This window comes from Heterocephalus glaber, unplaced genomic scaffold, assembly GCF_053883595.1.
Source record: "Heterocephalus glaber isolate CG9 unplaced genomic scaffold, H.glaber_assembly_v1.0 deba00001457, whole genome shotgun sequence".
Classification (NCBI taxonomy): domain Eukaryota; kingdom Metazoa; phylum Chordata; class Mammalia; order Rodentia; family Bathyergidae; genus Heterocephalus; species Heterocephalus glaber.
In genome coordinates, this window is record NW_028258305.1 from 5,763,011 (window position 1) to 5,789,694 (window position 26,684).

The 26,684-nt window shown below is 36.4% G+C and overlaps 2 protein-coding genes across 14 annotated transcripts in view; one reads left to right on the top strand and one right to left on the bottom strand.

Annotated features, from left to right (window-relative positions):
• Positions 1-26,684, top strand: part of Vps54 (VPS54 subunit of GARP complex) — a 203,874-nt gene that overhangs the window by 153,006 nt on the left and 24,184 nt on the right. For 4 of the 12 annotated variants that reach the window (XM_087216328.1, XM_087216332.1, XM_021262549.2 and 1 more), the window contains one exon: positions 1,226-7,519. The exons of 4 other annotated variants lie outside the window; for them this stretch is intronic. In XM_087216328.1, the coding sequence (XP_087072454.1) occupies positions 1,226-1,331 (106 nt within the window). In that variant the 3' untranslated portion in view covers positions 1,332-7,519. Of the gene's footprint in view, positions 1-1,225; positions 7,520-8,366; positions 8,829-26,684 lie in introns of those variants that run through there. 4 more of the 12 variants (XM_087216325.1, XM_087216324.1, XM_087216326.1 and 1 more) reach the window with 3 other exon arrangements.
• Ugp2 (UDP-glucose pyrophosphorylase 2) overlaps positions 3,315-26,684 on the bottom strand; it is a 45,705-nt gene continuing 22,335 nt past the window's right edge. The window contains exons 4-10 of one of the 2 annotated variants that reach the window (XM_004849979.4): positions 11,818-12,003; positions 10,576-10,709; positions 9,135-9,432; positions 7,933-8,130; positions 7,187-7,429; positions 4,928-5,032; positions 3,315-3,759 (exon numbers count right to left, since the gene is read on the bottom strand). In XM_004849979.4, coding sequence (XP_004850036.1) covers positions 3,652-3,759; positions 4,928-5,032; positions 7,187-7,429; positions 7,933-8,130; positions 9,135-9,432; positions 10,576-10,709; positions 11,818-12,003 — 1,272 coding nt within the window. In that variant the 3' untranslated portion in view covers positions 3,315-3,651. The remainder of the gene's footprint in view (positions 3,760-4,927; positions 5,033-7,186; positions 7,430-7,932; positions 8,131-9,134; positions 9,433-10,575; positions 10,710-11,817; positions 12,004-26,684) is intronic. The other variant, XM_087216333.1, reaches the window with a different exon arrangement.

Genomic DNA, 26,684 nt, shown 5'->3' on the forward strand with positions numbered 1-26,684 from the left:
TACCCTAGCACTCTAAGTGTCTGAGGCAGGAGGACTGAAAGTTTGAGCCCATCCCATCCAGCTTTGTGAGACTTTATCTCAAAATAGATATTACATAAGGGCCATGGATGTAGATGAGTGAGAAGGCCTGAGTTCAGTCTCTTAGCATCTCTCCTTGTGTGTGCTTGTGTGCATGCACGCACACACACATAGACAATTAGCTGTCCTTTTTGTAACAGTTTAAAAATCTGTTCACGTTGGGTTTGTAACTCAATGGTAGAACATTGCTTGGCCTGCATGAGCCCCTAGTTTCAATCTCCAGTAGCACATAACATACAAATCTACTATTCATGTTTTAAATTGTTCTCTATACTTTTTTTTTCCAGTACCAGGATTGAACTCTGGACCTTGAACTTGCCAGGCAGGCATGGTGTCACTGAGCTACAATTCATTTTTCAAAAATTTTTCTGAACCTTAGAACATAACTGTAGTGAAAAAGACAGATGAGACTGGTTAAACAAAGTGATAAACATTTATGACATTTTTAAAAAGGCATGCCCCATTTTTTATTGAGTCAAAATAAAAAATTAATAGTTCAGTGTCAAGTGTTTTTTCAGGTATAGGCACTAGTGTGACAGCTCAGAACACAAAGTTCTTTTTCATCGTGTTGTTATAGTCAGTGAAAAGGTTTTTTTCTGGTTTTGGGTGTTGGGAATCAAATGCAGGGCCTCATGCATGTTAGCAAGTGCTCTAGCACTGAGCGACATCTCCAGGCCTTAGTATCCAGTTTTCTATCCAGTATTGCTTATGTACATGAGTCTTAGCTTTTATTTAACTCCTTAAGATGATGCTCAGGACACCTGGCCTTCCTTTTCTTTGAGCTGTTTTGCTGTTTAGCTTACCACACATATACTTTAGTGGTATGCAATCAAAGAAATTTAAACTTTATTTTCTCCATATTTTAATGCATGCTATTTTAAGATAAATCTCTTTTGGGAAGAATTTATCATGAAACTGACTGCAACATGTATTGGTTTATTTCTTTTCCAAACATCACTGATAGAGCATTAAATAGTTAACGATATGACAGTAGAAATCCTAGTAAGAGAAGTATCTTGACATTTGTCCCTAGGAATTCAGAATTTTCATTAATATTCTAGCAGCTCATATAGTATGTGGGCATTGCTCCTTTCATTATCCAAATATAAAATGTGAGTTTAAAAATAATTTTCTCTCCAATGTTTAGGTTGGTCACAGCAGATGTAGCCTTTTACACTGGAAATCTTCAAGCCTTAAAAGGCCTTAAAGATTTGGACCTAAATATGGCTGAGATCTGGGAACAGAAGAGGTGATGACATACTAGCAAACTGGGTAGTTCATCTGACCATGGGATGTGTATGTTTCTGAAGAAAATCTGAATGCCTGTGTTTTGAGAACTGAACCTGGAACCCAAAGTGAACTGAGGTGGGGGAAGGGAAAAGGAAAATATCAAGTGTTGGGAAACTGGATTCAGTGGGTTCTACAAGGAATGCCATTTTTGTGCTTCCTTCAGTGAGGAGTAATTGATCAGGTGTCTATAACATTTTTCATTCTCTCTGGAAACAGACTCAGGTTTCTTTGGACCAAATCCAAAAGAACACATAGCTGTAACACAGCTGTAGTTGACTAGAATGCTCTGTATACTTTATATTAAAAATGCTTTGCATTTCTTCCAGTGCAATGAAATTCATATGGTGTCCCACCTTATTTAATGGTACAATTTAAAATATTAAAATCTTAGTCAGCCTCTGTAGAAAGTTTTCTCTATGAAAGTAAAGCTGTTTGAAAAAAATTATTTTTTTACAAATCTTTCTATAAAAAATAAACATCTTTTGATTGCGTGGATTTAGGAATTCAATTTTTGTTTTAGTGATCAATGTCAAGTTTCAGGGTTTGTATGTTGCATATTTAATCTTTCTTCCACCACGTCACCTGGGTAAAGCCTTCTAGAACAGTCTAAATATGTGAAAAGCTGATTACAAGTAATAAAGGATAAGATACTGACATCTATTTATGCAACTAGTAATTTAAATACTTCATAGAAATGGTATCTATAGGGCTATAGTTAAATAGCTGTAATTTTATAAAAGTACCTATGAAGGGTTTGGGTTTTTTTCTTCCTGTTTTATTTCTAGCACAGGCAATAAGTATTTATATACTATGCCTACTTATGAGTTCTCATTTTATCAGATAACATATGAAGTATGGCCTCTTTGGATTCTTGTTTCTAAGTTATTTTCGATATGTATATGAGCAAAGACCAGGGAGAAATAGAACTTTTAAAATATAGACTGCTATGTTGGGGCCAGAAATATCTGGTGATAAGTTATTTAAAGACTTTTATAATACCTACCTTTAAAATTAAAAATTAGACTCAGTAGCACTTTACAAATGAAAAGTGCCTGTGCCTCACCTCACACCAAGAATCTTGCCTAACCCTGTCAGAGTGCCTAATCTTGTGATTATGTACAAAGAAACAGTCTTATTTTGTGTCTTTGGTTTCTCAAAAGGAAAGCTTATTTTCTTTCCTTGATCATTACAGAGGTATGTCATTGGTTATTAAACTTTCTGTTTAAAATAAGCTGTAAAACATTACCAGACTTTGGGCCGGGGATTTAGCTCAGTGGTTTTGCTGCCTGCTGCGCAACTGCAAGGACCAGAGTTCGATCCCCAGTACCAAAAAAAAAAAATTACCAGACTTTAAAGGACAATTTTTTGGTATATGTGCTACCAAAGCGAGCACAGGACAACTTTTTAAAAATGGTACAGTATACAGTTAACTTTAAACAAGTGGCCTACTGAAAATATGTATGGAAGAATTGGAAAATATGACTTGATTCTTATAGTAAAGGTATACATTTAACCACCAGCAGATCTGATTTGAAAGGTTATTTGTGAACATTTTTCAGTGATAAGCAAACTTCAGGAAGTGAAGCTTTAAGGAAAGGGAACTTCTTAGAAAGCTATCTCCCTGCTCTACTATACCTACAGTACAAGGACATGAAAGAAATGATCTGCCTCTACCCACTCCACCCTTGCAGCTGGGAAAAAAGACATCCCTTTAAGTAAATGGAGAGTCTATGGAAAGCATGGCAGGTATCCCAGGTTTAGAACTTGATGAAAAGGTAATACCTTCAAATTTAATTCCCATGGAAATAATGGTGTGTTTAAAATTTGTAGAAATGCAAAAAACTGGACTTGGTACATAACTAGTGAATATTTAAATATTGTAAGAGTAAACCCTTTTATTTTGCCAGTTAATAAAGTTAGCATTAAAAAGTCCAAGTATACACATATATTGCTTCACTGCTTTATTGTTGAAATCACAGGCAATTCAAAGCGACTGTCAATGAGGCTTCTGTTAAAAGATCTTCCAGCAGACTGCCTCAGTTTATGATTAAACAATATTGCACTTTAATAAGATTAACCTTCAGGATTCTCTTCAAAGAAGGCAAGTATTGTTCCATCTGTGCTTTTCTTAGACTAAAAGGATACTGCAGAAAACTACTTTAAAAATCAATACTTCAGGATACAGTAACATAATAAAGTACCTGCCTATTTTAGAATCTTAGAGGTTATATAAGAAACTCTTTAGCCCATAATTAGTATAAAGTGTACACAGTATTCTTCATTTCAGTGGTCCAAGATCCGAAGGTTTCCAGATACAATTTTGTTCTCTAATACTGCTCCAGGTGGGATGTCAATTCTGTCACCATGATTTGCAATGATGATAACTGTTCCCTAAGTGACAGGGAAAACAAGCAAGAGTGTACTTATAACTGCAATGAAATTATCTTACAGTTATCAAGTTTAGGTACAACTTTTTATAATGGAATAATTATAAACAATGTTAAACCTACAAAGCAAGTAACACATTAAGGAAAATAGTGCTATGTCCAATCCTGGCAGTCGTTCTACATTCCTTGCCTCCTTGTTAGAGGTAGTACCAAGAGAGAGAAGTGGACCCAGTGTGACAGCACAACTAGACTGTTTGAAGGCCTACTTGCAAAACCACCAGCATTATCCAATCTTCATAAAGTAAAATGCTTGGTTTATATTTACAAAAAGGGTTTTATGATTTAAATGAACCATCTACATAATATTTTTCCATGTTCTAAATGAGATTTCAGAAGATAGAATACATAATAAAGTTCAGCATATGGATTGTTTTGATTTTTTAACTTTTAAGATCTTCATTTAAAGACAAGTTGCTTTAATAGGAACAACACGTGATATATGGACATGAGATGTTTTTAAAAACTGATTATGAAAGGACTATTTTAAGCTTTAATAGTTATGCCCATATTTCCCTCCCATTTATTTTATTTATTTGGTACCAGGGATCGAACTTGGGACCTTCCACTTTCGAGGCAGGCAGTGGGAACCATGGGGCTAAATCCCCGGCCCTCTCTCCTGTTTATTTTGCTAGGCTACAAGGATACTTACTCAAAGCATCCAAGTACTACAGTAATATAACACATCTTTATACTGATAATTCCTTTAACAGGAATAGATTATATTCAGTGTAAATGAAGTTATTTTTTCTGCTTTCAAATAATCATTTAATGAGCTAATGCTAACTGTGATCCTGTTTTTAAACACTGTCACATATCAAAGTAGTAGCAGTTTCATTACTAATTAGTGTTTGCTTCCCATTTAAATGCTCTAGTCCACAAAATTCCTATATAAATAATTATGTTGTTTTTTAACTAGATTGTGTATTTGGATACAATACTACTAAATGCTGTGGTAATCTTTTCATGCCTATATTTACTCATTTTTTAAAAATGTATATTTTATAAACATCTGGTTCAGACTAAGAAGTATGTCTTAAAAATAAAAATAAAGTTAGGACTAGAAAGAGAGACCTGTTAAAGCTGTAAGAAGTATGATTTTCATCATAACATACCTTTAATGAAACATTTTTGCCAAATGTCACATCTCCTGAAACTGTGAGGTGATCCAATTCAAGCATATCTGGTATACTTTCAAATCGTCTTAGATAATCTTGAACCTTAAATAGAAACATAAAAATGGTTTTTAAAATGAGTTCACAGAAAAACAAGAATAATATCAACAAGATAATTTAACTGACCTAAAACATTTTATGGCCAACTTCATGTCTATGGGAAGAACCTATTTATTAAGCAGTCACTTTATAGATCTTGTGCAGGAGAAACCATGAAATATGAACACTGTCCCTACAATCAATAAATTTAGCATACAGTTAAGAAAATCAGGCAGCTTTTAAAAATAGATAATCTAGCCAGGGCAGTGGTGCACATCTATAATCCCAGCACTGAGGCAGGAGGACCACAAGTTCAGGGCCTCTCTGGGCAGCTTAGCAAGACCTGTCTCAAAATAAGAAGGCTGGAGATACAGCTCCATGGTAGATCATTCCTGGGTTCAATCCCCTATACTGTACCAAAAAAAAGATAATCAACCAACATATTATGAGCCAGATTAGTAGTTCACATAGTTAGAGAAGAAGGAAAAGATTATGGGTTGAAGTAGAAAAGACTAGAGCTGGGCTTTATATATGAAATAACACTATGTTTTTGCTTCTTATTTCCTTATATTTAGAAGTAGTAGAGATTGTCCTATATGATCTTGTTTCCTGTTTTGCTGGGAAAAAAATCAGGTTCCACTGCCTTTGACCTCTGCCTTCCCAATCCATTACCTTCCCTCCTGGTATTGGGGTTGGAGAGCTTCCCTTGCAGTTTAAAAGCTACTCTCTCCACTTGTGCATCCCTCCTTACTGCCTATTCAAGAATACCAGGGAGTCTCTCCCACTTCAATGTTTTTTCCTTTTTGACTGTGTCAATTCCCATCAGGGGTGTATGTAAATTCTCCTATATTAAAAAAAATAATAAAACAAAACCTCCCAAATCTTATATCCCTCTCTCCCTACAATCTACTTTGCTTCTTTTAAAAAAGGTAAATTCTTGGGCGGGGGATTTAGCTCAGTGATTTCGCCGCCTGCTGCGCAAGAGCCAAGGACCCAAGTTCGATCCCCCGGTACCAAAAAAAAAGGTAAATTCTTGAATAAGCTGTCTACATTTTTTTGTTGTTGCTTATTTTTGGCAAGCCTTTGCATTGATACCTCCCCTATTTTTTACTATGAAGCAGGGTCTCACTAAATCACTGAGTGGCCTAAACTGGGTTGGAATTTGTGACCCTCATGCTTCAACCTCCTAGAATGCTGGGATTATAGGTGTGTGCCACCATGCCCAACTTTGAATTGTCTACATTCTTATCTCCAGTTTCTCTTTCCATTCTCTCAAGTCCATTCCAGTCAGATTCCTAAACCTCTTCACTGTTAAGTGGTGAATTTTCAGTCTTACTTGAATCAGCAGCAACAGTTGATACAAGGTCATTCTCTCTGACTTGAAACATTTTTTTCACCTAATTTGCAGGACACCCAGTCATGATTTTCTACCCAGTTCCTCATCTGCACTCCACACCTGGTGACACTAAAGCAAATTCAGGACTAGAGTAGACTTCAGTGGCATAGCAGGAATCCATAAGCCTGCTATCCTGTCACTATTAACTTCACATTTCATGTAATTAAATTTTCAGGATTTCACTTAGCATGTTATGGTGGGATTTTGCTAAACTAGCCTTGAAGGCTTTTTTCCCTAGACACATGTATAGCATACTCAACTTACTAGTAAGGCTATCTATGGCCACCCATTGTAGTTACACCACTGCCCAATCCAGACATTTCCTATTATCTATCCTGACTTTATTTTTCTGAAAAGATTTTTTACTTCTTGGCAAAATACATATTTGTTTATTTTCCTTCCTGTACTAGAGTATCAGTACAGTGAAGACAAGGATTTTAGTCTATTTTGTTTACTGTTAAATCACCACACATAGAACACTGCCCAGCATGTGGTAGAGGCTCAGAAAATATCTATACAGAATTAACCTTTTCCCACTGATGAAAGTGCAGTACTGGTCTTGGAAGTAACATGACATAAAATGTTCCCACATTTAAACATTCTTTGCAACTCTATAGCAATCAAGTTTCACAAGTAAGGTACATCTTTATCTTCTCTCAATTCCTTTAAATGCCAATCAAATGTAGAACAATACATTTGAGTAGTGGAAACTAATCTATTCATATACATATCTTTATAATTACTATATCTTTATAGTTACATACCTTTGTAAATGAACTGCCTAATTTAACCAAGGGTACTGTAGGAAATTCCCGCTTTTCACTCATTGTCAGAGATCCTGCATTAAGGCTATAGAGGTTTGACATCACTAGCAAGAGATCTGATGTGGTTTTGACAGGAAGAAAACGGCTTCTTGGAACATTAATACCTAAGGAATTCTCAAAACTTTTAATCGCAGCCCCTACTGCAGTTTCTAACTGAATGACATTCAGGCCTCCATCCAAAGTCTAAAAAAAAAAAACCAGAGGGGGAACAGAGGAGAAACTAGTTTTAGGCATCTAAAATTCACAGTTTAGTTCCATGAGTACTAGTTAACATTTGAGAAGTGTTTTCAGAGAACCACAGAAGGAAATATAGCTTTGAGAGCTGATATCAAGCACCATGAACTATTAGTTCCATTTTACAATGAAGAACCACAGGTTCAGAAAACTCACACAGGTACCCATGACCAAATGGTCTGTGAGTGCCAGAGCAATAATTAAGACTGTGGTAGGTCATCCACTTTTGAGCCCAGTGCTCTTTTGATTTCCACAGCCCTAGGTCAAATGGACATTACAGGGATGAGTACAGATTGTGGAGGTCAGGGCCAGGAACTGGAGAGAGTGCCTGACCAGGCAAAAAGGAGTAACTGATAGAACACATAAACCAAAAGGAGAGGGCAGTGGGGTCTGTGTGTAACCTACTCCAATCTTACAAACCATGAAACCCAATGAGTGCAACCTTGGCTTACTTTTGCATTCACAATGATTTCCATGTCAATGGCATTTTGTTCCTGCAGTCTTTTAACTGCTGCAAGAGAAATCCATAGGTTGTTTGTGTTAAATATTTTAAATTTTGATACAGACTTGAACTCATCAACGTGTGCTTTTGGCACTTGAGCGATTTCCACCAGTCTCAGTTTGCCTTCATACTGAGTGAGTGTCCCACCCTAGAAAGGCAGAAAATAATGAATGCTTCCACATCTTTCCCAATTACAATCATAACACACTGCTTATGAATCTTACAGAAGAGACACTGCAACAGTCTCCCAGTATACAAAGAAACATGTTTTTGAGGGTAGAACCTAAAAAAATTGCTAAGGTTATCACTTTACCATGTATATCCACCATCATTTCTCTAATTAAAGGCCTAGAAGTACATCAGAGTCTTCCTCTCTTTCCTAAGGTCTGCTACAGAAACAGCTCACTGCCCATCACCAAACAGCGACACCTACCACCTCAGGGCCTCCTCAGACTGGCTCCAGGACAAGAGGAGAAAAGAGACTGATGTACAAGTGTCTAAGAAGTGGCCTCAGGCTAGAAATGTTCTTGTAGTCACTAGGCCATGCCAGTGTGAAAAACGGGGGACATGTGAAAAAACATGGAATCCAAGCCTGAGACTGTTTTAGTATTTGCACCTGCTTGCTTTTCTTACTTGCTGTAGAAAAATAGTAAATTCTTGTGTCATTTTATCAAGTATCACAACCACCAAACATGCCAGGTGAGATAAATTTGTACTTTGTACCAAAATAACTACATATTTTTGCAAGCACTACAAAGATATTACAGTGACAGAAAAAAAATTATATAAAAACATTCTGTAGAAAAGTTTTCATTAAACCATAAAATTTAAGAATCTAAAAGATTAAAGATTTGAATAAACATTAAGTTTTCACATGCTTCAGATTTGTGAATATATGCTGAAATGTTTTCAATTACAATTAATAACAGATTAAAAACAAAATTATTTTAGTATTATTAACTCTGGGTTTATGATATACAACTGTAACGTTAGAATTTAAGGTACTCCACAGTATTATCTCACTCTTACCTAACAAATGATGTTAAGTGGATTAATGTGTTCTGCTTAAAAAGAAACTTTCATATTAGAAGAAAATACAACCTATGAAATATGAAAACATAAATCCTTAATTTGCTTCCCCTCAGTATTTACCTTTACATCTGCACGTGTTTTATTTGTGACTTCCATGACAAATTCACAACGTTTTCCATTGGGTGGGTTCATTAGATGATTAAGAATATAAAGATCCACTGTGGCACCCAGATTATCAATGTTAGACACAAATATATATTCTTTTCCTTCTCCTATAAAGGTGTCGAGCAAACCAGAATTGTAGAAACTGGCATAGATATCACCATGACCTGGAGGGTACCAAGCTTCTGTATTTTCCCCTGAGTAAGATACATCCTTTGCTACAGGAAGTAAAGATTCTTTATTAATCCTTGGGTACCTTCAAAACAAAACAAAACAGAAGTTCTTTTGCAATATCTACTCTGAGCATTCCTAGACTTTAAAGAAAAGAATGCATTAAAGTTAAATAAAATTTCCCTTTGCCAAGCCTATTAATAATAATTAAATATAGGTGAATCCATTTAAAAAAACCATTATCTGTGTTGACTAAATTCTGTTTCCTACACAGTATTAGTTGCTGCAAAGAAAAAAAATTTCCTTGGTCATACAGATGGGAAGACAACCTCGTATTTTAAAGATACTAAGATTTTATGACTCTTCAAGACGAACATATTAAGTAAATTTTGTCAAACTTATTTGGTTATGGGATGGCACTTTTCCCAGAAAATCTATCTGGGGAAAGCTGCCCACTCCTACAAGCATACTATATTCCAGGGTGGTTCTCTTCCCCCAGAAAGTGAACATCAGACTAGCACTCCAGATGTCTGCTTCCCATCAACAGTGAGCACAGTGATAAGAGGTGGTGATGGGAAAAGAAAAACAAGACAGCACATCAGACTGAAGACCAACTAGAAAACAAAGGCAAACCATTTGTGATGGGCAAGTGTCCATGGGAAAACAGACTTTAAAAAAAGAACAGTCCAACTTTAGACATACCCCTTTTCTCCACAAGTTTATACAGACCGCTGGTGTCCATCCTTACATGGAAGCCTTATTCTGAGCGTTATCATAATTCATCCTCTCATTCTTTTCTACTCATTCTACCTTCCCCCAAAGTAAATTATTTTTTCTATAATTATTTAATTACCCTAGGCTTATTGAGGATGAAGAAATTCCTACTCTCAGGAAAGGTTACCAATACTGCAGAATGCAGAAAGACTTTCACAGACCCACCTGGAGACCAAATATGCTCCCAAAAGCAAAGACTTAATTATCCTCAAAGACTGGACATTGAACAGACTCTCAAACAGATCCTCTTTTAAGAATTGGAAATTATAGAACCAAAACTGATTAAAATAATCACACATCTATGAAAAAATGTTCAGCTTTTAAAAGGCATCAGGCACTTGTAAGCATTGATCTTTGGCACATGTGCATCTTGAGGCTGCTTTGTTACAAACTAGGCAAAAAAGTCCTCTGCCAGGAGTTGTACCTCTACAGTTTATATTTTCACTCCTTGTACCTGCTTTGATTGAAAGTGTAGATTTTGACACGACAATGATTGTACTTCTGTAGTATTTTTTTGGTATCTTCATCCGTGTTAAAAGAGTTCATTAAAACAAGAGGAACATCTGTATTGTAGGTTTTGTTCAAATGCTAGGGAGGAAAATGGCAATCAGATTACCCAGATCTACATTTCTTTTGAATACAGACATAAAGGTACACATATTTGCCATAACTGCTTAGCATGAACCTCTTTGCTAAGCAACTTACCATGTACTCAAAAATCATAACCCTTTGAGACAGAAACTACTACTTGCACTTTGTGATTGACTGAACTGAAACTCATCTTGGTTCCCCAGACAGATAGTGCTGATTAGCATTTGCTCTGTGTTCCCAGCTTTGTCAGACAAAAGTACAAATTAGACATGACTCTCTATTTTCAGGAAAAATGGTCAAAAATTCTGAATCACACCTCAACTTTCCAATCTCTCAGAAGAACTTAAGAGGTAAAACAGAGTGGGAAAAACAACTTAGGAAGTCAGACTGTCCTATATTCAAACTTTGATTCTGGATCTATTAACTTGCTAGGGAGCCTTGGGAAAATAGTTAATCTCATTGTGCTGTGGCTTCCTCATCTATAAAATGGGGATGATTACAGTACTTCTCTCATTGAATTGGGGAGAACAAATGAGTCAGTTCATGGCAAGAGCTTAGAGTACTTGGTGCACAGTAAGTACTGGACCAGTGTTAGCTACTGCTGCCAGTGTAAAGACCAATTGCCAACACCAGAGTAGACAATGGGATACAGAGATGGGAAAGACAAGACCACTGTCCCAAAGAGCTTAGAGTCTGTGATTAATGAATGCATAAAAGGGAAGCTAAAAATAATTCTTAGAATCTAATGGGATATATGACATTCTTTTCAGCTTCCCAAAAGGGGTTAATAAAGACAGATCGTCCCAACCATCAAAAAGGCTGCCACTAGAAAGAAAAGGAATGGAGAAGGGCTGATCAAAGGAGAATCTGAACAGACCCAGAGATTTCAGCAGCCATAAATGCTATCTAAGATCAAAGCTTTTACATCACCCCAAGGATGTGCTCTTAAATCTTTCCCTTCACCAATAGAGACTAAAGATAGCAAACTCTTTAATTAGCTCAAATGCCATATGCTACATTTAATGATATAACATTCATGATAACCTAGAAACTACTTTAGTATCTCATCAGAAAGTCTAAATCAGAAAGTCTAAATGTTACTCACTTCAATTTGCTGAACAGTCAAATCCAAAAAGGTATTCTCATTCCTCACACCAATCAGACTTTTAGGGCCTTTGCAGCCCATGCTGGTTCCCAAACCACCATTGAGTTTCACTACCACTAGCTTGTTCAACACAGAAGATATATTTTCAGGCAAGCCTCTGCCCTTTATCTTCTCATATGGTTGAATCTGAAAGGAAAAATAAAATTATAGGAGTAATTCAAATAGCTTTATGAGAAGTTAAAGCAAGTTAATCCCAGGATCATTTCCACTCTTCCTTAAAGAATTTCGGTTTCTTTGTGGAAAGTTTCAACTTAATTTCCTTTAATGTCACAGGCTCTTCTAGTTCAAAATTACTTACGGGCCACTTCCCTTGCACACAGTAATTAGTTCAGTGGTTCTTCTGTATTCTAATGGGAGTATAAAAAGGGAATGTCATAGTCTATACATGCGTGGCTGGTAGGAACATCCAAGTCTCTTGGACTATCTCCAAAACCTTAGGATTTCCAATATGCATCAAGTCTAATTATTTCTGGTGCATATACTTCAATTCTGGTAAAAATATAATTACACATTTTTCTTCCTACTACAGGAAGCAAAAACCAAAACATTTGTTCTTTGTCATGCTCCTTCATTCAATCCTAAGTTTTGCCCTTCATAAGAGGGTGGTACAATTTTCAGTCACATTTCTAGGTATTTATAAGGACAGAATTCCTTCCTCAAGAATTTAACTCTCAGGTGTCATTGTATAAAAAGCCCATTCTGGAAAATTAAGTATTCTCACTGAGCCAAGAAAAACACTGGAAGGGTGACAGCAAGGGCTTGGGCTTGAGAAAATCCCAAATAAATCCCCTTCCAAGCATCCTCATCTACTTTTGTGAGCAAAGAGACTTACTTTTCAACTTCTCTCTTACAATAAAAGAATAATGACACTCAGAGCACTCAAGGTTTTTTGTTCAAAGCAGAGGCACAAACAAGCCTCAGCATCTTATAGCAAGAATGAAACCTTTTAAAAAGATCACAATGTATTTTTTATCCATTTATGTGACATTTTTGTTATTCTGCTTCAAAGGAATAGATAATCCAAATGAACTTTAGTTATATCAGTACAGGAAAGCTGACACTATATACGGACTGAGAGAATAAAGCCAGTAGGCTCTATAATCATTAGCTGTTACTTGTTCTACTACCCACAGGAGCATGTGGTGGGAAGGGGTGGGAAAGGGAGTGAGAGGACGAGGAAGAGATGGGTGCTGTTTGTGATGGACTTCAGTGATCTAGGCTTATGGAGGCAAAAATCTTTATGTTTGGTCAAACATACACATAGCACATGTAGATTCTGACCATATAAATCTTGCTGCTAACAGCTCTTTCCACAAAATACTAGTTTGTAACTCTCGTTTCTTCTACCCTGCAATATACTATATTAACATGGGCTAATACACTTTCTTAGAATAAACACTGAGAAACACAAAGCATTCTTCTCCAAGGCTGTCTACTGGTTATCCCTGTCCCTGTTATTCCTAACATGAGAAGAGTATCAAGTCATCCTTATAATCACTGTTCATGGCCTCAGAAGCCATTCCCACTCAGAAACCAAAGGTGTGAGGAGAAGGTCTGGGGACGGAAAAGATGGAGGAGACAAACATATGTAGTGCTACCTAAATACTGGGATGCTAACTGCCCAGAAAGAAAGTATAGGTAGAAAAGAACCAGACCACTTTGGTCACTCCTTAGCAGTAGCACTTGGTCCAGGTGAAGACAATGTAACAACTTGGATTCCTGACACATGCCCAAAGTGTCCATGCCTAGTGAAACAACATTCCTTGAAAGATGTTTTAATTTGACTCAATGTTTCAAAGAAACTGATAAGGCTGCTTGTTGAGAAAAAGGTCCCAATTTAAATGCCACACTAGTAGAAAAATAAGGGTAGATGACATAGCTGGAACTTTTTGTCACCTTTATATAACAGTAGTTTATCCCTTCTAGCCCAGGTAGAAATCAACCAGTCGGTAAAAGGAATGGCTTGAAGTAGTTTTTACTAGGTGAGGACAATTTCTTGGGGACATTATATTTACTCAAGAGTTATCAAATGGGACCAAGACAATTATTTTGTAAAAGTCAAGAATTTCCATTTATCAGTTCCTTTTCACTTCCCTGCAAGAATTTAATATTCACAGAGGTCTCACAAGGGTATGAAAATCAATTTAATTGAAACCCCCTAGTTTCTGCATTCATTTTAGGTAAATTTGTTTATCTCAGAAATATTCTTACCTATTTAATGCTTTAAATATGCTATCTAAAAAAACAATATATAGAAGCAAATCTTTTCCCTATACATGGTGAGAGGCTTATTTTCCAATTCCATCTAAAAATTTTAATTGTGAAACATCATAAATGAAGCTTTATAAAATATACAGTTAGAATAACATTGAAAAAAAAAAGCACTCTGCCATATCTTTGAAGCCTCTAAGTATGTGTTCCCTGGTCATATTCCTTTTCTACCTTTCAGGGAAAATGCCTATTGAACCAGTACTCTCTATATTACTTTTACCACCTACCTTTGTATCCCTAATAACAGTCTTTTACTCAATTTTGTCTCAAAACTTTTAAACAAATTGAATCATAAAGTAGGGACAACACAGTAACTCAAGGCATATTATTGCTAAGTGTTATCTATATTTAAATATTCTATTGAAAAATATAAGAAAACATCATCTCATTGTTACTTGGAATAACTAACTGCATGTAACATCAGTCCACTGAAGTATGAATGCTCATTACAAAAGTGAAAACATAATTATTCTGAAAGTTATTAATTTTATGTACAGTAATGAATGTTTTCAAATATATTAGTTAAGTAAACTGGGAATCAATGACAGTAAACAAAAATTCAGTACATATATTAGATGTCATTTCAGATTTGAGCTGACAACTGTTTATCACTTTTAAATAATAATGCCAGGTAGAACCATCAAAATTAGGGTACACGTTGATGATTTTTTTTTTTTTTGGTACCAGGGATTGAACTTGGGAACTTGCGCTTTCGAGGCAGGCGCCAGAACCACTGAGCTAAATCTCCGGCCCAAAATTAGGGTACATGTTAATTCCAACCTATAAGGAACTGTCTGATATACCCAATGTTCACAGCATTAAACAGTGCTTTAGGACTCATGTTTAGTCTTTAATTTCATTTCTTCAGGAAAAAGTACCAATAAGAAGTTTTTATCTCCTATGAAAATGAATTAAAAACCAAATGTCAGGCCGGGGATTTAGCTCAGTGGTTCCAGCGCCTGCCTTGCAAGGGCAAGGTCCAGAGTTTGAACCCTGGTACCAAAAAAACCCAAAAAAACCAAAAAAAACTCCAAACGTCAAGATTAATGTTGCCTTAAAATTTTACCAGGAGAAAAGAACTTTGGAATCATGTATAATCATAAGTCATCTTTGATCTACACGCCATAAAGAGTATACAGTTTATGAAGTAAAGTATTTAGAGACAAAGAGTTACCTAAGTACATTTTGTTTTCAGTAATTAAATTTCAAAACATGCATTTGTAGAGTTCTTGTCTGTCATTCAAGAGGGCCAGGCTCAATCTGAACATTGTGGAAAAATTTTTTTAACTTATCCTCCAATGGATCCAAACTTCTATAGCAAAAACTTGCTTCTTTTAGGAAAGACGTATTTGAAGCTAAACAACAAAAAGCTTGCTGCTTTATGGCTAAGGAAAGCCAAGGACTATCCAGCACACACAGAAGCTGCTCAGTTGCTTACAGGTTTGTGACAAGAACCGAAAACTTTTCAGAGAAGAAAATAATCCAGCAAACTACCTTTTCATGGAATTACAAATATACATTTTTTAAAAACATGCATTTATCAGAATGCTTTAAGAAGACTATTCTTTATAAGTAAGTCTGGTGGTTAAACATATAATGAAAAATCATATAAAAATGCTCCCTGTAGACCACTAACCTTTGTAAGTAGCTGAAAACAGAATTCTTTTTTTTTTTGGTACCGGAGATCGAACTCGGAACCTTGCGCTTGCGAGGCAGGCGCTGGAACCACTGAGCTAAATCCCCGGCCCACGAAAACAGAATTCTTAATGTTACTCAAGTTCTGAGTCCTAGGTACAAGGTTCCTCATAGAAATATTATTGAAGAGCTCTACTCTACTTAAAGAAATTAAATGTGCTTCTTCCCCTTCCCATATCTACTCAGCAGACACAATCAGAACAACTTTTTAAGTCCGAAAGCACTGTCCACTGATGAATTCAACTCTGCTAAAAATATAATATCTGATTGAAAAAGTATTTATAAAATGGAAGAAAAAAGTGTTATGCAATTGTCAGTGACAAATACAGTTAGAAAATGATTTAGGAATCAACAACATTCAGTGTTTCATTCAAACTTTTCAACTGCTTGCTATGAGCTGAGAGATAGTAACTCTCATCATTCTACCTCAAAGACAAGCCACTAGGGAACATTTACTTACATGAAATGTTCACATAAGATGTATGGCAACTACTATGTTTTATTCAAGCTGCCTAAACAGAAAGATAGGTCCAAAATTATGCTTTGGAAAGAACAAACTCTAACGCTGACCTACTAACAGCTAGTGTTGGCTTATTAGTTGATTTATCAAACCAACTAAAAAATTACCAATCCACATACCCTGACTATGCAAAAACTTCTTACAAGAGAGGTGTGAAGATTTTCCACTCATTCTGCTCTAGGGAAGATTCTGAAATCAATGTTTATTCAATGAAAGCCACAATACAGATAAAAATTCACAGACAAACCTATTGTCTCGAGAGCCATTACTCCACTGCCAAATTTCTACATCCAAATTATCTAAGATCAGGGCCAGGGATTTAACTCAGTGGTTTCAGCCACCTACAGCGTAAGCTCAAGGGCCCAAGTTCGATCTCTGGTACCAAAAAAAAAAACCACTAAAAACCAAATTATCTAAGCTCTTGAGTGATTGTGTGAAGCAACAAGTGTACACACTATTTTTAAAAACACAAAATAAGCCAATATTAAGTGGGAGAAACTTATAAATCACCTTCAAGAATCACAAAAATTCAGTTTGTGGGATAATGTCAAGGAAATGACATCACTGCCATTAATATAACTTCCAAGTTCAGGATACTGAGAAAACAAAGCTTTCCCTTCAGTCATTCACTATTTGAGAGGAAGGAAACCTTGATGTCACAGCAGCTCCATCACAACCAGTAGTACATTCAATACTAGCAAAAATAGCTGAAAAATATTTTATGGTGTCACCAACCTTTGCTGATTCAATTAGGGCTACATGCAATTACAGATGTGATTGCAGTGACCACAACTGCAATCTAGCACGTGACTATGATGAGGAATTACTGTTCCTTCACTGTATCAACATTTTAGTATAGATATTAAATTTCTCAATAAATTGTAACAACTATAATTTTCTCTCATATTCTAAAAACTTACTCTGAGGATAAAATAGGGTCTCAGCCTCATACTGATTTTAACATTAAGCCATTTGGCCTTCAGATAAAAAGTGTATTAAATAGATGTCTAGTTTTAATTCAAATCTAAAAGTTGGCATATTAAGAATCTAAGTTTGAATTTTAAAGGTCATTCTGAATATTTTTCAAATATCTGGTGTGAAATAAAATGAACTGATCCACTCATAACATTAAAATTCTAAAATCAAATTAATAGATTCTTGAGAAAGGCCCTGGCAACTCACAGTAGAAAGACATATTTATCATTAAGTTTGCAGATTGCCCTAAAGTATTATACCCAAAGTTAAGAGGGCAAAGAGTTGGCCCACTCAGTAATACGTACTTGTACCAACATATGAGGAGGGGAAAGATGTCCAGACTGGTGACTGCTACTCTTTTTTGGTTTTGTTTTGTTTTTCTGAGACAGTCTTGCTATATAGCCCAGGCTGGTCTTGAGCTCACAGTGATCCTCCGGCCTCAGCCTCCAGAATGCTGGCATTACTGGTGTGTGCCACTACGCCTGCCCAGCTAGTTGGAGGTCTTTTGAGTTGTAAGTCAAGTTGACTCACACTTCCCCTGTTGCCTCCACCCTAGACACATATGCATGTGCAAAGAAAACTCACAGCCAGTAGCTGAATCAAACATCTGCTTCCAGAGAGCCAGGACATTTTTGTCTGAAACATAAGCACAGTTTTCTTTCTTATAAATCACCCTGTAAGTCAACAAAAGCGCTCTTTGTTGATGACACTGTCCACACTCTCCACCAGGGGACCTCACCAAGCAGTCCCTCAAAGCTGTTTGGTTTAACAAGCCAAAGGGATCAGTGTTAGATGGTTACTTAGCAACAGCTGAAGTCACACTGGACACACTTATTTGCAGAGACATTTTTAGACATGTCTTTCACTTTCCCTATCATCTCCCCCAGGAGAATGCACAAAGACATTAACTCAGACAACATGGATGGTGTTCAGAGACAATAGGAGTACCATGTACTGCTAGACACGGCCTCAATGTTACTCTCAATCACTCTAGTCAGTGACTAAGTACGATCTTTGTGCTTTCAATCTTAATCACCCTGTTTCTCTTTTTGCCCTGCATGAACAGAATTCGGTGTTCTAAGAAGACCTCTACTGTAGCTAAAGAGACAGTAGGGGAGCCTCCACAGGTGAGGTAGGGCAAACCTCAAGAGGTACTACTAGGCAAAATACCCAGGGGAGGCTGGGAAACTCAAGCTCTTTTTTTTTGAAACCGGTAAAAAGGAACCAGTCAAATATCCAATTTCCTCTGAGGAATCAGTGAAAGAAAGCAGTTGGCAATCTACTAAAGAACGTGATTTAAACAACATTCTGCCCTCTAGGATGTCAACCTAGTTTTTTCTACAGAAATGGAAAAGAGATCTTTTCAAAGATCTTTTCAAACTGCCATGATTTGTATCTTGCCAAGTCCTTTCACAACTTAGTTTCCAGTAGGAAGAAAAGCCAAATTCATTACACAGTCATGGACACACTGTTCCCATTAGCTATAGTATAACCCAGCTCTGGGTAGCATATTTGTGCTATTCCTGGAGACAGTGCCAAATACCCAAAACAAGCTAACAGTACCTGCCCTGTTATGGTTCACAAGGGTATGATTATTGCAATCTGAAAGAATTTTTTTCAACAAAAACAAGTTTGCCTAAAAGAAAATGAGCTGTGGTAAACAGTAAAACAAATTAGCGATGATGCTCCATATGTAGAGAAAGTGTTCCAAGAACACTGGTTTACTCACTAAATCCTTAAGCACAGTGTGTGTGCGCCAAGTTCTGTGCTAGGCACACTCACATACTGTACTGTCTTGTCATTTTACATTTCTAAAGGTAATGCCCAGAATCTGGGTTGTTTGAAAGATCCTATAGATTGATTTAATAACAGAAAAACCATACTTAGACCAGAAATTATTTTTTTCAATACAGAAAGCTGTATTGAAAATGTACATGGCAACATTGTTACATGGTCCACCAACAACTTATTAACACTCCCTCAACCACCAAGGTGGGCTCAACTCCTATTTCAAAGAATGAATTAAAGCTACTGACTTTCTGCCACCAGATCTTCAAATCCTCCTTGCATCTCTATTCTTATTTCTTTTCCTTCCTTCTAGGTATGGGAAGAACTGCCCCCCCACCCCATCCTAAGGCAATTTCTCCAGGTGTCCATCCCAAAGACTCCATTTCATTAATCATTCAGTCTCTTATTTTCAGCCTAATCTCTATTTTTTTCCATGAGCACCTCTACTTACCTTCTGTTGATTCCCTCACCTTCTAGTCTGGTTTTCTTCTTTACCACAAGATAAGCTGCTCTTAATCCAGCATCAACAATCTCTAATTGCTAAATCCTAGCAATAACAGAAATACTTCTCTTATCTGTGTTCTCAGGTATATTTGATTCACTCCCTACATCTTGAAATGCTCTCTTTCCCCTTGACTTCTGAGACACTATCCCCTTGCTCTGCCTGCTCCATGAAAAACTCACTCTAGATACACCTCCAATTCCTTAGCTTCATCACTCATCTCTATGATACCCAGCTGCTAAGCCAGGAAGCTGCTCATGTCTGATCAATCACCTGGGGCATAGTGGTGAATGCCCATAAGCCCAGCACTATGGGAAAGAGACTAAAGCAGAATAGGTCTCAAGACTGAGCCCAGCTTGAACAAGTTAACAACTCAAAAAAAAGAGTCTTCAAGTCCTTTCAGACTCATGAAACTGTCTCTGCAGTGGTCTCCTTACCTTCCTATATCCCACCTTTCCTCTCTTAGGTGGTGATCTTTTAAAAATAAAATTTGACCTTGTTTCTTTCTCTACTACTTCTTTCATAAAATAAAACAATGACATGGCATGGCAAAGCTTATTAGCTACCAATCCCAACATCATTTTTCTCCCATCCAATTTAGAATTCTATCAGTTGGTAACACTGTCACTCAGACTACATTTCTCCACCTCCCTTGCAGCAATTTGTGCCAAAGTTCTAGCCAACTTGATTGGCTAGAATGAATTGAAAGATTTACAGGAAGTCTGTGAAAGGGCATGGGCATGCCTGTCTCCATCCTTTCTGCTGTTTGGAATATAGACATGACAACAAGAGTTTATTCTAGTGGCCACGTGGAACCACAAGGAGAGGTTAATGATGGCATTATTAACCTGTGCTTCTCTGTCTTGCTAGACAGAGAAGCACAGGTTCCTGATGAACACTAAGCTGCCATACTAACTCAGAATTATCTGTGGCATTTCTTCACAGGTCAATAGTTTATCACTAATTCTCTAAATTTTAACATGGAAATCTCACTAGTACCCATTGCTTGTGTATATAATATGTATTTACAATTACTGTACCACAAATTAGCTGTATTATAATATCATTTTAATGTTTTCCTTAAGGAACTGTAATATGATGACACATGGTCTACTAAATCAATGCCTTTCTTTGCATCATTGTAATTAGAGATACTCTGAGAAATGGTTCAAGCCACCTGATAGGACAGTTGTGCGTGTACCACTGGTGGGTCAAGCCAGGGGGAATGTGTTAAATGATAATGTCACTACAACATACCAGAACTTATGGGACGCAATGAAAACAGCCCTAAAAGGAAAGTTTATAGCCATGAATGCCCACATCAGAAAAACAGAGAAAACCCAATAAATAATCTAATGATACACCTCAAGGTTCTAGAAAAACAAAACAATATAAACCTACAGCTGGTACAAGGAAGGAAATTAAAGATCAAAGAAGAAATCAATGAAAAATGACCCCCCCCCCAAATACAAAGAATCAATCTGTCAAAGACCTGGTACTTTGAAAGAATAAACAAAATAGAGAAACTCTCAGCCAATCTTGCCAAAAAAAGGAAAGAAAAGATCCAAATCAATACAAAAAGAAAAGAAAAAGGCAAAATCACAACAGACTGCTGAAATCCAGATTATTAACAAAAGACTCCAAATTCAGCAGTATAGCAGAATGAAAAATCAACACACACAAATCAGTAACATTGCATACACTAATAATGAACTCAATGAGAAAGAAATTAGGAAAACAATACCATTCATAATAATATCAAGAAAAATTAAATACTTAGGAATGAACCTAACCAAGGAAGTGAAAGATCTCTATAACAAAAACTACATACATCATTCTGAAAAAGGAGAGCAAAAGAAGACATAGAAAACAGAAAAGTATCCCCCATTCTTGGATAGGCAGAACCAATATAATCAAAATGGCCATACTTCCTGAACTGATAAGTAGATTTAACACAATACTAATCAAAATACCAACAGCATCCCTCACAGATCTAGAAAAAAACAATCCTAAAATTCATATAGAACCAGAAAAGACCCAGAATAGCAAAAGCAATTCTGGGTAACAAAAGCAAAGCAGAAGACATCACAATTCCAGATTTCAAATTATATTACAAAGCTATAGTGATAAAAACAGCATGTTACTGGCACAAAAACAAATGTGGATCAATGGAACAGAATACACAAAACAAAAACAACCTAGGCAGGTTCAGCTGTTTTATCTTTGACAAAGGAACCAAAAGCACACACTGGAGAAAGGACAGCCTCTTTAATAAGTGATTCTGGAAAAACTGGTTATCCACATGCAGAAGATTGATCCTTTAGACCTATATATCTCACCATCTACTAAAGTAAAATCAAAATGGATCAAAGATCTAAATGTTAAAACAGAATCAATCTGCTGGAATATAAAGTAGGTAAAACTTGAACACATAGGCATAGGCAAGGACTTTCTGAACAGAATCCCAGTGGCACAAGAAATAGGACCAAGAATCAACAAATGGGATCATATCGAATTAAAAAGGTTCTGTACAGCACAGGAAACAATCAACAGAATGAAAAGATAACCTACAAAATGGGCAAAAATTATACCAGCTACTCTTCAGGTAGAACTCAAAAAAGTACCCCCCCATAAAGACTCAATCAAAAAATAGCCTACTGTAATAAACAGACACTTCTTAGAAGTACAAATGGCCAATAAATACATGAAAAAATGGTTAACATCTCTAATCATTAGAGAAATGCAAATTAAAACAATATTAAGATTTCATCTTACCCCAGAAAGAATGGCTATCATCAAGAAATGAAATAACAAATCCTGATGAGACAGCAGGGAGAAAGGAAATCTACTACATTGTTGGTAGAATGTAAACTAGTACAACCCCTATGGAAATCAGTATGGAGATTCTTGAGCAAACTAAAAGTAGAAATTCCATTGGACCCAGCTGTTCCCCTTCTAGGTATCTTCCCCAAACAGTTAAAGATATATTACAGTGATACATGCATACCCATGTTTACAGCAGTACAATTCATAATAGCTAAATCTTGGAAACAGCCTATATGCCCATCAACAGATGAATGATAAAGAAAGGGTGACATTTATACACAATGGAGTACTACTCTGCCATAAAGATAAACTTGAGTCATTTGTAGGTAAACGGACACACCTTGAGACCAATGTCAAGTGAAATAAATCAGACACATGAGCTTAAATATCAAATGGGTTCTCTTGTGTGAGAAACCCAAAATACAAACAAGCAAAATAAAGGATAGATAATAGGAAGTAGGGAGACCTTTTTCAAATGAGAAGAGGAACAAGAGATGGAGGAAGAGGAAGGGAAGGGAGTAAATGGAATGAAAAAAAGAATTGGAAAAAAATGGAGATAGAAGTTTTGCAAATAGGAAGGGGATAAACAGATGAAAGGAGCAGGGAGGGTGAGGAGGGGTAGGGATGAAAAAAGAATTAAGATGTGTTATATACATGTATCAACTCTCCATGATAAATATAATCACTATGTACTGTAAACATTTACCAATAAAAATTTAAAAACTTTTAAAAACTTATTTTACTGGTTAACATTTGAAACATTACAACAAAGACAAGTGGTATAAACATGTTTGGGAACAAACACAAGTAACTTTTGGTGAGCAAGCCACTCACTTTGGCAAAAGAAAAATTTATACATAATAAAAGAGTAGAACAAAGCATTCAAGGAGAATGGAGAATACAAATTAATCTCTCAAGGCAGAAGCCAGTTAGTCAAGTGTTTCCTGAACCCTGCTCAAAGCTATTACCCTCAATGCAATAAGCTTATCTTTGTGTACACATCTCCTCCCTAAAACTAAAGTTCAAAGCTGGTTTGCTATTGCATCCCTGTGGTTATTGATCTCTTTTGTCCTAGGCAGTGGACAGCAAAAGCCCTCCTCCCCATTAAATAGCTTATTGCATTTACCATATTCATTTTCTATGCATGCCATTACATGGGAAAGGCTGGAAACCATTATAAAACTGTAAATTCTGATGAGCAATTACTGCCTTTATTTCTCTATTCTCAATAATTAATGTAAAATAGTCAGTGTGTGATAGATTTGTAGAATAACAGTAATAGTAGAAACTTCTACAGTCTACTGTAATGACTAACAGATAAACCAGCAAAAAGACTCTGGCCAGGCCAGATGTGACTATTGAGGGTAAGCTTGAACCAAGAGCAACACAATGGGAAATTACTTTTTGCAATTAATTACTTACGCATGTATTTTTTTATCCCGCCCACTAGAATGCAGGTCCATGAGTATTAGGCTCTTGTCTGCCTCCTTCCCTCGCCTCTCAGTGCCTACCATACATAGTACTTATTCAATAAGTATTTGTTAAATGTATGGCTAGAACTTCAAAGAGAAGTGTTCTAGCATACAGGAAGGAGTAGAGCTTCCTCAATGGTTCTACTCAAGAATAGATAGAAAAATGACGGCAAGGCCATATTTTAAAGATTTTCAAGATCCTTTCAAACACTGATGGCAGTTGGTTGATTGTTCTACAACATATCACAGTAGTAAGAGTTCAGACTCAAGCAGATCTAAGCCTAAATTCTGGCTTACAAAGCTAAAGAAATTTATGTGGGTAACAATCCCTCTCAACCTCAAAGTATCTCATTGTGAAACATGGAAAACAGCTCCTAGTGCCATGCGGGCATCATGAAAGGAACTACATGTAAAGAGCTGAGAAAAATGTCAGCGACATTAATGCTGAATAAATCTTCGCTGGTATTGTTACTAATACTGTTGTTGATAAGCACACAAAGTATGCCACATTTTTGTATGCACTAGGGATAACAAGTTTCTTTATTATTACTCAAAGAAACCAAATAACCAGGTCTTTGAATAGCTTCATTCACATCAGGACCCTGCCTAAGTGAGTTACTATAAACTTCAGTTTCTTCTTTTGTAAAATGAAGATAAAAGGGCTGAGGATTTAGCTCAGTGGTTTTGCCGCCTGCTGTGCAAGTGCAAGGACCCGAGTTCGATTCCCAGTACCAAAAAAAAAAAAAGAGCATAAAAACATGTATTTTACAGGTCTGTTGTGACTATTAAATGAGATCACAAATATACAAAGCTTGACAAATAAGCAACAAGCATCAGCAATAATCATTAGCTATAATAGCATAGACCCTTGTAATACAAAAGACTTTACAATTTTTACAGGTCTTTACTTTTTTTTTTTTAGATATTGGGGCCTAAACCCAGAGCCTCTTACCTACTAGGCAAATACTCTACCACTGAGCTACAGCCTCAGTCATTTTGTTATTTTATTTTGAGACAGTCTCTCCCTAAATTTCCTAAGCTGGTCTGGAATGCATGACCTTCTGCCTCAGCCTCCCAAGTTGTTGAAATTACAGGGATGTGTCACTCTTCTCATATTTTAAAAATTAAAAATACTCGGTCAGAGATGCCACTTAGTGGTGGACTGCTTGCCTATCATGTGCAAGGTCCTGGGTTTGATCCCCCATACTACAAATAAGAATAAGATAAAATGAAAAATGTTGTACCCTTTGTTTCGTTCAAAACAAAACCTCTAAAGTGGTGTTTTATGCTCTCTTAAAATAATGGAATACTTTCTAATCTCTCAAGGGCTTTAGGACTATGTATAATGAAGACCCCAGTCTTCAGCCCACCTATAAATAAAAATCTCTCTTTAATGCCTTTCCTCCACTTTTCCCCAAATTTAATCCAGTCATAGAGATTGTCTAGCATTTCCATGTTTTCTTGTTTTATTTTGTTTTGGTTTGGTTTTTTGAGACAGGGTCTCGCTTTTTAGTTCAGGCTGGCCCTGAACTCACTATGTAGCCCAGGCTGGCCTTTAACTCACAACAATCCTCCTGCCTCAGCCTCCTGAGTGCTGGGATCACAGGTGTGCGCCACCCACCTGGCTTCCATGTTTCTTTGAAGCTATCTTTTACATATTTTCAGTTTTGAATTTGAAAAAAATTTCACCAGTACTTACAGCAAGTATCTTGCGCTTCTTTTGACTCAGTAGATTGGAACACAGGTAATAAAATTAGCTTGGATAGCTCTCTAACACTTCTAGCTAAAACGTTTATCTTTAAAACTCTTCTGGGAATCAAACTACTCTAAAATTAAAAACGTATTCTAAAACATACTGTAAGTTGCTTCTTAATCAGTTCCTATATGTTAATCATAGCACTTTGTTTTTTACTCTTAAATTTTTGCTTCTCAAATTCCCATACCTACCGACCTTCCACTGAAAACTCTAGCAATTTCCAAAATGAGAAAAAGATATAAAATTGTAATTCTACCAACTATATAATTTACAGCTGGTAAACTAAAGAAATGACAATAAAAGAACAGGCAGAAAATGTGAATCACAAAATCAAAAAGTAAATAAAAAACAATTTGTGTACAGATGGCAAATGACTCTACAAAATAGAAGGTAAATATAAAGAGAATGTGCCAACTGTTCCCTTAAACCTTACTGTACTCTAGAATTTTTTAGTAGAAATTCTAGGAAGTTCTAAGACTTCTGGGTGTTTATATAAGTAATACACACAAGTAGAAAAAAAAATTTCAAAGCCAGGCATAGTGGTGCATGTCTGTAATCCCAGCACTCAGGAGACTAAGGCAAGAGGATCTCCATGAGTTCAAGGCCAGCTTGGGCTACATAGTGAGTTCAAGGCCGAATTATATAGCAAGACCCTATCTCAAAAAAAAAAAAAAATTCAAACACTTTAAACAGTAGTAGTCTTTTATAGAAATCATAAAATAAGTCAACCTAGTGAGCGCATTTGGCCAATATCCTCATGAGCTAGGGTGGAAGTTTTCAAAGAACATTCTACTTGACTATGGATTAGAAAGGACAACGGGTAGATGTCCTTAACCATTTCCAAAGAGTAAACATGAGGTCCAAATAGCAACTTGCTTGTGTCACAATCTACCAGCTCTTTACTAAAATTACTTGCACCTCTCCCCTATAAGCCAAACCTATTAGCCTACCCTTGGACAAGAGGCTTCAGAATAACTGTAATAATCCTAAATGCCCTAAGAA